Genomic DNA, 13939 nt, shown 5'->3' with positions numbered 1-13939 from the left:
CTGCCCAGCATTCTGTTCCCTTTATGATCAGTTAACGTGACATAGGAGTTGTTTCGCATCAACTTAATGTGGATGATATTAGCATTTGACTCTAGCTGACTCTGCTCATATGCAGGACCTCCCGTTGAACGCACAAGGCGAATGAACATGCTCTACCACTCTCACCAAGACCTGTTTTATGCCTAAGTTTCCCAAAATTGACAAGCGAAGATGTGACTCAATTTTCGAACTCTTTATTGATCATGCATAACAAGATACAGATAGAAAAAAAAATTCAAAAATAAAAAATAAATAAAAAAAGGAGAGAGAGAGAAAAAAGATTGAAAATCTGTTGTCTAGAAGGCTGGAAGTATGAAAGAACAAACTTCTATTTTCTGCCCTCCAATTCAACAAAGAAAACCTAGATTGTTAATCTCTCTAATACTCTCTGTATAGCTTTTGTATAATAGTATTCGGTAAAACAAAATAGACGTTTAAACAAATAGAAATGAAGGAAAGCTGAAACTAATCGAAAAATGCTAGGTCGAATCACCGACCCGAGTTGAGATCCTATAACATTGGTTTGTGGAGTTTTCCTTGCTTAGATTTTATTTAAAGCGCCGAGAGAGATGATATAAATTCGGGGGGTTTGACCGTTTATAATAAACCCAGATTAACTCGTTTTGGGTATACATTGCATATGCAAAAAGTAATTTTACTCAAAATCATTTATAATACTATACTCAAAGAGAAAATGGATTTAAAACAATGATACTACATGACAACAAACAATTGACAATTTCAAAAGAAAACATTTTTGTTTTGCGAAAGGCACTTTTTCAATCTCGCTGTATTCAATTTGGTACATAATGTGTACCGTTATTTTTAGCTAATCAATTGTAGTACATGGCAAAATTCATAATATCAAATGATTCATAACCTATCATTCATACGAGATATTGCGAAGCTAAGATTTTATACGTAGAAGGATTACTACAAACATTTTCAGATATATATCATACTGCAATGATTTTCATATATGTACGTAACCTATCATATCCGGTTACAACTATTTCATATAATTATATTATAGTAGTAACAAATGAGTTGTACAATAAATATGGAGAATAATAACACCATACCAAAATAAAACACTAACAAAAACTTCGTTATCAATCTTTCCATTACAATAAAAAACGAATTCAGCACTATCAAAGGCATATTAGAATCAAAATCACCTCCATCAGGCAAGTGTACATTCAAATAATACATTATAAAGGCATAGAAATTTAGCAACACTAAATTTATCATCCTATGAAACGAATACTACTCCTATAGGAAGCAAGAGTTTGAATGAAACAAACCAAAAATCCGCAATTGACATGCTTTTTCCATTTGTAGTCAATTACGACATTTTTAAATTTCAATGTCTTATTAAAAATATATATTATTTGCATAGATTATTCCACATAGCATACACATTCAAAATTTACTATTGGTTAACACTACTTTTTATCCAGACAATTCCTAACGTTAATGAGTTTCCATTGCAATGTTATCAAACTGTGAATGAAGACTAATATACAATACACTCATATATATTGGCATTATTCACCTATTATAGAATTCTCTACTCTATTTTTATATTATATTATTATGTATCTATTCTTTTATTCGTAAAAAAATCTAGATATTTTATTAGATAATATCTATTTCTAGAGAATATATATGTATAAGTAGATAATTTTGCTACAAATTATCTAGATATTCAATTATATAATCCTAATTAATTTAACTGTTACTCCCTTCGTCTCAGATAATTCGACCCAGTATTGCATTTCGGGCCGTCCCATATAATTTGTCCCACTTCACTTTTACCGTTTTTGGTAGTGGACCTCATATTCCACTAACTCATTCATACTCACATTTTATTATAAAACTAATACTTTAAAAGTAGGACCTACATCCCACCTATTTTTTCAACTCATTTTCCATTAGATTTTTTAAAACCCGTGCCGGGCCAAAGTGTCTCAAATTATCTGGGACGGATGGAGTACATGATACTTCCTCCATGACATGAGTTTTAATAAAAAAAATTAGTAAAATAAAAGAGAAGGAGAAAAAGTGTTAAGTTAGAAAGAGGGGAGGAAAAGTGGGTAATATATGAGAAAGGAGAAAAAGTAGGTAAAGTATGAGATATAAACTTTTTATTTTTTTGGAAATGAGACTAATTAATTTTTGTAGACATTTCAAAATGTAAAAATGAGACTATTTTTTATGGACCAAGAGAATATCAAGATTTAGATAATACTTATTCCATAGTTAAATGGGAACAGATCCTCTGCTCTGCTGTTATTTAAAACACATCATAGTCTATTGTGCATGAAACGCAAAGAATAATGAACGAAACGCATATTTACTTCTAACTTGTTTCTTCAATTTCAATTCTTTTTCCTATATTATCTTTAGTTCACATCATTCCATCCACATGGCCCCACCACACCGAGGCATTATTATCTCTTTAGTCAAAATATGTAAATAATTTTGAATAAAAGTTGTTTTCAATTTTCTTTTAATCAGTAACTACTAATCTGATTTGTTTTATTCAAAAGTGTAAATAGTGATGAAATCTCATATACCATGATTATACTAGTTTTTTATTATTATTATTACATGGATTTCATCATTTACACTTTATAAAATATCATGTAAAAATCATTAACACTTAATTCTTGTTAATTACACATATTCCATGTTATAAAACTAAGTGGAGTATTATTCTAATATATAAAATATATTACCATAAAAGAAATATTATTCAACAAAAAAATCAATACTTAATAGTTTCATAATATATTCTTTAAAACACAGTACAACATGTTGTGCGTGAACAGCATGAAACGCAAAGAATAATGAACGAAATGTAAATATGTACTTCTAACTTGTTTCTCAATTTTCAATCCTTTAATCTATAATTACCTTGTTCACAATCATGCATAATGCTTAATAAACCATCCCAAACATAGAAATACTGAATTCATAAATTTTATAGAATTTCAATTTTTTTACATAAAATAGTGAATGAAATAAAGATTATGAATAGAATTGTTAAGTAAATGGGCCCATTTTGGAGGACCTTGAGAATAAATAGACCTAGGTCCAGTTAATGTGATCACTTCTCATCCCCATCCCAATTATTCTTCATCTTAGGCCCAATGGGCCCATCTTCCCCAAGTACCTCCGGCGGCAGCCCATTAATCACCTTGGCCAACTGCTGCTTCAAAAACCCCGGCAGGAATTTCCCAACATTCTTCAACTCCTCCACGGCATCATAACTCCTCGTGGGCCCCCATTTCCGGTAGTAATTCAGCCACGGCGGCTCCACCACCCCCTCCCCCGCCACCACCGCGAACCTCGCCCCCGTGTCCATCACCATCGCACTCTTCGCCGCATCGTTCCTTATCCCCACAAAATCCCCTCCCTGCATAACCGACCCCGCCTTAGGATACGCCGCGTGCCCATTCCGCGACGAATACACGGAGAATCTGTTTCCGCCGCCGCTGAATTCGAGCTCCGACGAATCCACCCACTGCCCGCCGCCGTGCTCCGCGAAGTAGACACTCCGCAGAGTCCCGTCGAGATTGCTGATTCTCAGTGTCACGTGCTCCCAGTCCCCCACGTGCTCGCCGATTTTCCCCAATTCGACTCTTTTGAATGGCCCCACCTTCGCAGCTGCCGGGCCGTTGAACGGATACAACACCCACACCTGGATATCCGTCGCTGCAAAAAACTTATCTTTTAAGCACACGAAAGTAAAGACGCAAATATTTATGCTAGCAAAATATCTAGTAAGTAGTAGTTAGAAAAAAAAAAGTCCGACAAATTATTTTAATCTTTTGCTTTTCTGATAAGAAAAGTGAGTGTAAAAAAGTCATTCCAATAAGAGTCTCAGTTATATATACTTGTATTAGTTTTAAATGAAATGTTAGTGAAATGTGGGATCTATTACCATTTGTGATAAAAGTGAATCGGGACTCCTATTAGCGAACGGACTAAAATGAAAAACGAGACTCCTATTCGCGGACGGAGGGAGTAGTATGTACCTGACCCACCAAGAATTGGTTTGAAGTGAAGATAAGCCACCGCGGTCGGCAAGTCCCCCATTTTAACCCTAGAGCCGTCTGGCTTTGCCGGGAGGTCGAGCCAGTACAACCCATCATTCGTACCGCCCTGCGGGAGGTTCGAGCCTTCCGGTAGGACGGGGACCGGATTCGACTCCTCTCCTTTCTTGAACAGCAAGGCACCGTTGCTGAAATACCAATTCACAGAGGAAGGGAGGTATTTTTCATCAGGGTGGAAGTATATATACGGAGCATACGATGCAAACACAGCTTCAATTTGGGCTTGATTAGGCATGGCGGATAAAAATGATTTCTTGTTAATCAAACAAGATAACGGAATAAGGGTATTATTGTCATTTCCTTGGATTGTAAATGTGCCCACGCTTACTAATTTGGCATTGCTCCCATTAGTTTTTGGCCTTGCTACATGCAAGTTTCCCCAAATCTGGCTTTCAGCCTCTGCCTCGTCGGTGAAGTCAGCCCGGACGCAGCAGATCTTGTCCAGGGCCGGCTTCTCCGGTGAGGCGGTGACGACTATCCCAACGCCTCTAAAGCCGTCGGGCGGAGTCGGGAGCCAGAAGTGGGCATCATCGTTGGTCGAGACGAGAGTGTAATCAGTTGGGTGCTTCATAATTTGACCCGATGTGTCGACTGCGTTCGTTTTAGCGACCAAAACCCAACCGAAGAGCGGTTGGTTGTTGGGCTGAGCGTAGCTGCCGAGCATGGTGAATCCATCCGGTATTGGGGAAGGTTCTAGAAAGGTGGCGCCTAAATCGGCGGGGCCTCCTTTGTAAGTTGTGGAGATTTTTTGAAACGTTGTGACTTGGCGGACTTGGAGGCCGCCGAGATCGATCTCTCCCGTTGCGAAGCCGCCGCCCGGTGGCCAAGTAGGCGGTGGGGAAGGGAGTTTGAAGACGGTGTCGATTGGAAGAGGCGCGGTGGCGGCGGCTTTGACGTTGGAGGAGGAGCGGAGATTGTTGGCCATGTCGATGGTTATAGTAGCAAATTAGAATATTGAGGGTTTGGAGAGATTAGAAGAAGGTATTTATAGAGTTGAATTATTAGAGGGAGCATATTCTAAGCATTATCATATTGAGAATTCGGCACACGGTTGATGCAATGATGATGATGCATTGATGATAATAATGATGTGGTTTAATGAAGAAGAAGATTAAGTTATATATTTTTGTCGTGTAAGTAATTGATGCATGGCTTCTTTTCCAATTGTACGTGGAAAAACAGCAAATGAAGATTAACTTATCTTAATTAGTTACTGTATTTCATTGTATATTGAGGTACCGTTTAGTTGGCATGACTATCTATTTAGAATTAAGTTGTGTGATTATTTTAAATGGAGGAGTTAGAATGACTAGACTAATTATCATTATTCTATTTATGATTAAATTGTGTGATTATTTTAGTTGGATGAGAGTGATTACGACTCTTCCCTTTATAATTAAGTTGTGTGATTATTTTAGTTGGACAAGGGTAATTACTGACTCATTATCATAATTCATATAATCATCAACTTCTCATGAACTAAATCCTAGTAAAGATATACGGAGTACTATACATGAATGAATAATGGTCAGCTACGTTTGAATCCATATTTATCCTTAATTTTAGAGTTATTGCTTCTTTTGTTTGTACATCTCAGTCCAATTTAATTACTTTGGTATATTTGTTTAAATTACTTAGCGGCGACACGTATTGCTTTTTGATACCAGAATTAAAGTTATAGTTGAACGAGGGTTGATTATCAAACCCTGCTTTTCCCAACTTAAAGAAATTGATATATATCACAAATCACGAATTGGTGGGTATTACATTATTGTACAACACTAATCACATGAGGCTCGGTTGTTGTTACTCTACGTTACAATTAGTTTACAATGCAAGTAATTACACCTTAAGGTACCAATCCTGGTTCTTATAATAAACACAAAATACTACTCCATAATATAAATGATACATATGTTGCAATAATTATGAACAACTAAATCTATCGAGAATGTCTGAAAAAAGCATTGGTGAAAAAGAATAGCGGCAATTCGTCATGAAATTAGTAATTACACAAAGCATCGACAATATTTTTTTTAAAAAATGGTTATTTAACTTTTTAAGAGAGTTCCCCACGACTAATTTTTCAAAAGAATCTGACGTGGCTTAATGCCTTAAAAAAGTTGAAGATACGCCTAAATTAAATACAGAATTTAATGCATTAAACGTTAATCAGTAAGGAAGAGATAATTTTACATTTAGCGCACGTTTTTAACACGTCATCAATAAAAGGGAGAGAGCTGCGAGAAAGTGATTTTATTTAACACGACAAGTTCAAATTGGTGAATAATAATTGGTCTCTCGTTATTCACGGATTATAGAAATATTGTGATCTAGATTGAACCTATTAAAATCAAATATTGATTTTAAAATTGAATATCAAACTGTTCGAATTTATGCATGACAATTTTATTAAGATCATGTTCAGGAATTATTTTGTCAATTAGCACACTGATTACTTGTGATAATGACCTATTCTCGCAAGATTTGACCAAATTTACTTAATTTGCGTATAATGATTTATTTGATAATATGAGTTAGGGGAGTGATCAATTGCTAACTCATCGTTTAATTGCTAACTATAACTAATTTAAGGCCATAGGATTTTAGAAAACATGTGGTCTACAATTTGCCACGTGTAATTTTTCGCTTTTATTAATAAAATAAAAAAAAGATAAAAAAAACTCCAAATTAGGGTTTTGGATGAAAATGTGAATATAGTGTTTCGAAAATATAACACAATGCTTTGAAAATGTCAACACAATGCTTTAAGAATGTTAACTCATTGCTTATATTGACATTCTACATGTATTATATTGACATATTTTATATAGTATGTTGACATTTCTGCTTGTACGAAAAAATTAAAAAAATTCAAATTTTTTTACAAATTTTGACGTCGGAACATATGCACGTAGGATATCGTTGGAATCCTTATGAAATTATCTTTAATTTGATATATGTTATATGAATTTAAAGTTTTGGGATTTCTTTTAAAAGTTAGTTATAATTAAATATGTAGTTAATTGACATTAATACCCCTATTGATATTTTTTGGAATTAATCATATGGCCTTATTGACGTTTTTTTGTTGATCGTATTGATATTTAGGGATTAATGATCTAAGCCCTTAATTTGAATATCTAATGACTATTATTTAGTTGTAGTTAGCAATTAAGTTATGAGTTAGTGTGTCCAGAGTCTAGACTGTAGGACAATGATAATTCACTCTCTAATTTATTCCTTGATAATTGAGTCATTTTTATATTGACAAAAATTTATTGTACTATATTATCTCTTCATCTCTTTTACTTTATTCACTATCTATTTAACAAATTATTTTTAATATATGTGTCTAAAAGAAATATATACTCAAAAGAGTATCACATGAATTAAAAATATTTAACTAGTTCGGTCAAAATATTGTTGAGATGGATGCTTTATATTGATAAGTATGGAGTAGTACTTAATATTTATGCATTACTCCACCAAATCTATATTATGTTTATAGAAGAAAAACCTTTGTCAATAATAGTAGTTCTCATCGAATTTTGTTTTTAAATTTACAATTTTGTTAACTGGCAACTACATTACAACAGAATTAATTACAATAGTCATAATTTGGTTAATACTACTTAGATATAAGTGTCCATAAATCAATAAATAGAAATGATTACAATAGTAATAATTTGGTTCATACTACCATGTAATGGCGATGACTGATTTTTTAAAATCTAAAATAGTACTAGTACTCAGTATATATATAGTAATTGAATTAGAACTCTCTTGTACTTTTTAATATTTCTTCACTAACATAGTTACTTATTTTCAAATGTTAAAATACAATTAAAAGTGAATGCAGAGTCTAGTGAGATATAATTTCCACGAATATCATTTTGTGATTAACTTCTAGGCCATGTTTGGTTGCCTGAATTCTGTCTGGGAAAGTAATCTGATTTCTTAAATTTTAAATTCATGTGTTTGTTTCGGTTTTTAATCAAATTGAGAAAGTAATCAGAATCCAAGAATAAGGAAAATTAGTACAACTTTCCAGGATTGTGAATATTAACTTTTCTTATGTATTCTTTTTTCCAGTTTTAGGATTCTTACATATTTAAGCAATATAGTATAGTTTTATTATTATTATTATTATTATTATTATTATTAATTACTATTTTTAAAAATAATTTAAAATTATAAATTATACTTAATTTCACTATAATAAATAATTAAAATTAAAATTATCATTATAATAATTCATCATATTACTTAATAATTTATTAATAATTAAAGTATAATTATATAATATAAATTGTATAATGAATAATAATTATTATATTTTATAAATTAATAATTAATCAATAAAGTCATAGTGCAATTTTAATTTATAAAATTTATTCAATTATAATATCTGTAAATATTATAATTATAATATAATAATTATTATATTTATTATTATAATAAATGAGTATATAATACTCCATGTAACTATAATTATAATTATATTATTATATATTATGATGGATAATCCATATTTAAACCATCCATCGTAATGATAAATATAATAATATAATTGTTAATATTTATAACTAATAGTAATTTATTAAAAAATTTATAATATTATTTTTTTTATAAATAAAAAAATAATAAATATATTTTTAGTTTGGTGTTTAAATTAAGTATAAATTTCAAATCTTGATATTCTCCAAACACAGGACAGTAAAGTTACTAGGAATCATATTCTCAGGATTGATTTTCCTAAGAGTCATTTTTCTCGTCAACTTACTTTCCCGCTAACCAAACATGGTCTTAGAAATTCTAAATTGCAATCTACACTATTTACTAGTATACGGAGTAAAATTTAGCATGACCCTTAATAATCACATTAATCACCAGTTCACCATTATACTCCCTGTTTGCCAATAAAAATATCACTTTGACTTACCTCGAATCTTAAAAAATGTAATAGAGATAATGAATTGTAAGTACAAAACATAACACTAAATTAACTCATCCCCACTCCAATTTTTTTTGAGCTTAGGCCCCGTGGGCCCTTCCATCCCAAACAATTCATCAAGCAATTTCACCAAACCCTCAAGCGCCTTCTTCAACTCTCCCGGCAGCCACTTCTTCGCCCTCCTCACCTCCGCCGCCGTATCGTAATCCTTCGTCGGCCCCCATTTCCTCTCATACCCCAACCACACCGGCTCCGCCACCACCTCCGCCTCCAACTCTGTCGCCACCACCACAAAACTCGCCCCTGTATCCACCACCTTATCGCTCTTCTCCCAATCGTTTCGTATCCCGACCCCATTCCCGGGCCCCTGCAGAAACGTTCCTGCCTCATGGTTCCCAGCGTGCCCGTTTCTCGAAGCGTACCACACAAATCTATTCCCGCTTTGAAACTGCAGCTGAGTTATGTCGACCCATCTCCCGCCGCTGTGTTGCGAGAAGTAGACTTTGCAGAGAGCACCGTCGAAGTTGCTGACGTGCAGCGTCACGTGCTCCCAGTCGCCCACGTGCTCCCCGGCTCTCCCGAGCGACATTCTGTTTATAAACCCTAGTTTTGCAATCGCATGGCCGTTGAAAGGATAAAACATCCAAACCTGGATATAGTGTTGGAGCCAAGAATTTAATTTAGTAGGGGAAAAATATGTATAGACAAATAATTTAAACCATTATCAAGGGGTATTTAGGGGAATTCAAATAAATGTTCAAATGTAAAGAAAAATACTCCCTCATTCTCTTAAATCTTATCGCACTTTGACCAGTCACGAGTTTTAAGAAATACTATAATGGAAAGTGAGTAGAAAAGGTTAGTGGGGAGTGGGCCCCACATATATAAATTAGTTTTATAATAAAATGTGACAATAGAAAATTTTGTAGCCCCGCCCTTGCCTGAATATCGGTGAAGGTCCCACCGAGAACCGGTTTGAAGTGGACGTACGCCTCAGCACTTAGTAAATCACCGCTCTTGACCCAATGCTCGGCTTCATCCTCGGTAGGGAGGTCGAGCCAGTACAAGCCGTCGTCTGAACCTCCCGTAGGGAGGTTCAGACCCCCCGACTCGACCCTAACCGGGTTCGATTCCTGGCCTTTCGTGTATAGCAACGCGCCGTTGTTGAAAAACCACTCAACTGATGAAGGGAGGTATTTTTCCTTGGGGTGGAAATAAATGTAGGGAGCATAAGCTTGAAATAAGGTTTCCATTTGGAATCCATTCAGCTTCCCGGTTGTGTAATTAGGGTTCGTGTTGATCAAACAAGACAACGAAAGGACGTCGCTTTGGAGGGAGAAGGTGCCTACACTAACCCCCTGCGCGCCGGCGCCTCTGATTTTAGGCCTCAATCCATATACATTTCCCCAAATCCAATCGTCGATCTCTGCATCGGCGGTGAAGTTGGATCTGACGCATTTGATCTTATCTAAGGATGGCTTTCCCGGCGCGGTGGTGACGACGAGGCCGAGGGATTTGTAACCGTCGGGCGGAATTGGGAGCCAGAAATAGGCGGGGTTGAAGATGGAGTTGTTACCGTTGGACCAGACTAGAGTGTAATCAGTCGGCTGCTTCAGAATATCCGATGAATTATCGGCGGCTTTGGCCACCAAAGTCCAGCCGAAAAGTGGCCGGTTGTTCGGCTGAGCGTAGCTGCCGAGCATTGAGAAACCATCGGGGATGAATGGTTCGAAAAATGTTGCGATTGCGTCGTTTGGGCCTTCTCCTTTGGTCGACCAAATTTTATGAAATTCGGATATTTGTTGCACTTTTAGGCCTCCTAGATCAAGCTCTCCCGTCGCAAAATCACCACCTGGTCATGATAAGAACGCACATTTTAGGCCAAATAACTCGATCTGATGATCAAAATCAATACCTAATCATGAAAATACACACATTTTAGATCATTTTAAGTCAAATAACTCGGTATCTACCCTAGCATACAGCCCTAAGAATGTTTCAAAATGATGTGTATGAAATGTACAGAATTAGACACAAATTAGGCCAAATAACTCAGATCCCTGCCTTTGCAAAATCACAATTTGAACATGATAATACACACATTCTAAATTATTTTAGGCTTGATAACATGATATCGACCCTAGCAAACGATATCATAACTATGTGTAGCTCGTGTGTACAAATGTATAACAAAATCAATGAAGTATTTATACCTTGAGGCCAATTGGGGAGTGGAGAAGGAAATATGAAATTGGTGTCGATTGGGAAAGAGTCAGCTTTGTGGGAAAATGAATTGGTTGTGTTGTTGAGAGCGTTGGCCACCAACAAATATTTTAATGCAAGAATAAGTGAGAATTTAACAATGGTGGAAGAAGATCCCATAATAACAGAAGAGGAGGTTGTGTAAGAAGCATATTAATATAATCCCTTACACACTCAATAGCTTTGTTGAGCTAGCGAAATATATACATATAGCTTACCATTCTAATTTACAAAATAATCTCATTGATTCAAGTATTAATGTATGTATCTTTTATCAAGCCACTGATAAAGGAATCTATGATTTGCAGAATTTCTCATTAATTCAAGTGTGAATTTTGAATTTAACCATTGATATAGGAATCAATGATTTCTATAATTTTAAATTTAGTCAACTCCCTTTTCAAACTTATTAAGAAATTTAATTACAAACTTAGCATAATATTCTAGTAGAACATAGAATTAAAGATTCTTAATTTTGAAAACTACATTAATTAAAATAAAATATCATACCGATCACATCATGGAGAATAAATTATCATGACAATCACATCTTGTAAAAAAAACATTATGATGTCAATCATATCCGGTATATTTATAACAAGTTAAGAAAATTTTTGTCATGACAATAGCACTTGTAGAAAAATTAACATATCAATCATATCTTCCATGTATATAAAAAAATACATATGCATTAATAGGTATTTTATGAAGATAAAAGTTAACTTGACTGAAAACATACCAGATTCAATGAAAACTGTTCCATGTGTAAATACATTTTCTATATATAGCGCCATTCCAATTCGATCGTACATAATTCAAAAGTGAGCATTATATGTTTTTTTTAACTTACATTTTACACTAACAGACTAAGTAATACTACTCGGTAGCTAGCTAGCAATATACTGGTAAAACAATTCTATAATTTGGCAACAATAATTTTACATTTAACTCAATTATTATAATTTAACGATCAGAAAAATATGTAGCAACAATAATGAGACGAATGCATATTTGGCAATTTCAAGATAATTAAATTCATCTAGAACCAAACACCCACTAACTTACTTGACATGAAGGGTTCCTCAAGAGCACCTGCTACGTACTACTGTGCATTATTAATATTGATTGCAAGAGTAGTTATTATTCTTAATTGCATTTGGTTCATCATAATGCAATGCATCAAATAAATTAATTCTATATCAAAACTAAAGTCAAGTTAGAGCTTTTAAATTAGGGTGATCAACCACATATATTACGCCACATGACATAATTATAGATTTATTTTATATTGTAAGGACAAGTTAGGGAATCAATCCTTTTGAAGATATGGAAAAATCAAAGATGTTGTAGATCACTTTTAATGATGTAGACAATCCTTAAAAAAATCTCCAAAAACTTAAATTTTACCATAACACTATAGATTTAATAATCAAGGATGTTGTACATTGGTTGGTCCAATGGTCTTATAGCCCATCTCTCATCCGTTTTAGGAGTCAAGTGAATATTATTCTTCAGAATTTTCATCACCTCCGTCTCGGGGCGATTTTGATGGGAGAGGAAGTTGATAGGGGCCTGGACACCACAAGCCTACTCGATGACAACATGTCGCAACTACATCGGCCGTCTCCACCCCGTAATCAAGCCATGGATCTCCCATATCGCAAAATTCACCACTTGATCCCATTAAAAGTTAATCAATGACAAGACTGTTTAATAACGAAACATCAAATGTAAAATGTGAGCATAAAAATCATGTGGAAAAAGTAATTGGTGGTGTACTGGTGTTGCGACTTCAGAGCATTTGCCACTACCAACAATATTTTTGTAAGAATAATTAAGTAGGAATCTAAGATGCGTAGAGCTTCCCTTAACTAAAAGTAAGAGTGAAACTTATGTGGCTAGGATGCATATCATTCCATGTAAGCTCTTTCATTTATATTTACCTTGTTTTAATAGAATAAATAATACTCTCTCCGTTCCATTTTAGGAGTTCCAATTGAGTTCGGCACGCGTCTTAAGAAATGTAAAGGAAAGTTGGTGGAAAAAAAATAGTGGAATGTGGGTCCTACTTTTTTATAGTAGTAGTTTTATAATAAAATGCGAGTGGAAAAAAGTTAGTGGAATGTGGGGCGGAGGTAGTATTATCTATATATAGTAGAGTATCCAGATGAATTTAGATAAACAAATATATTGAATTTTCTAAATATTAATATTATCTAATAAATATTTAGATTTTTATAAAATACTATTATCTAATAAAATATAAATACTAGAATAGAGAAATCTAAATTGTAGTAGAAATCTCTATAATCATGTAGTTTTATTTATAAACAAATAAAATTGGGTAGATATAAAATTATATAGAATTCTCATTTAAATAAAATAACATATATCTAGATTTGTATAAAAGTTTAGATATAACGAATATAAAATGATTAAATAGAGAATTCTAGAATGCATGAGAAATGCTCACATATGTGTGCATATATATATCAACAGATAACCTATCTTAAATGCAAATATATAACTATATGAAAATAGTTCATTATAGGAGACCATC

The 13939-nt window shown here is 33.9% G+C and overlaps 1 protein-coding gene and 1 pseudogene across 1 annotated transcript; both read right to left on the bottom strand.

The window, feature by feature from the left end:
* Positions 1-3066: 3066 nt before the first annotated feature.
* Positions 3067-5125, bottom strand: LOC125210145 (hypothetical protein At1g04090-like). The gene is made up of 2 exons (XM_048109717.2): positions 4083-5125; positions 3067-3759 (listed from the first exon to the last, which is right to left on the bottom strand). Exons 1-2 carry the CDS (start codon positions 5083-5085, stop codon positions 3152-3154), a joined length of 1611 nt encoding a protein of 536 aa, XP_047965674.1. The 5' UTR covers positions 5086-5125; the 3' UTR covers positions 3067-3151.
* Positions 5126-9160: 4035 nt separating this feature from the next.
* Positions 9161-11499, bottom strand: LOC125210144 (hypothetical protein At1g04090 pseudogene; annotated as a pseudogene).
* Between the last annotated feature and the right edge of the window lie 2440 nt (positions 11500-13939).

The sequence above is a fragment of the Salvia hispanica genome, chromosome 3 (assembly GCF_029641045.1).
Source record: "Salvia hispanica isolate PSC_SH4W2 chromosome 3, Shi_PSC_v1, whole genome shotgun sequence".
Classification (NCBI taxonomy): domain Eukaryota; kingdom Viridiplantae; phylum Streptophyta; class Magnoliopsida; order Lamiales; family Lamiaceae; genus Salvia; species Salvia hispanica.
The sequence above is the reverse complement of the archived record's forward strand: the minus strand, read 5'-3'. Positions and strand labels throughout refer to the sequence as shown.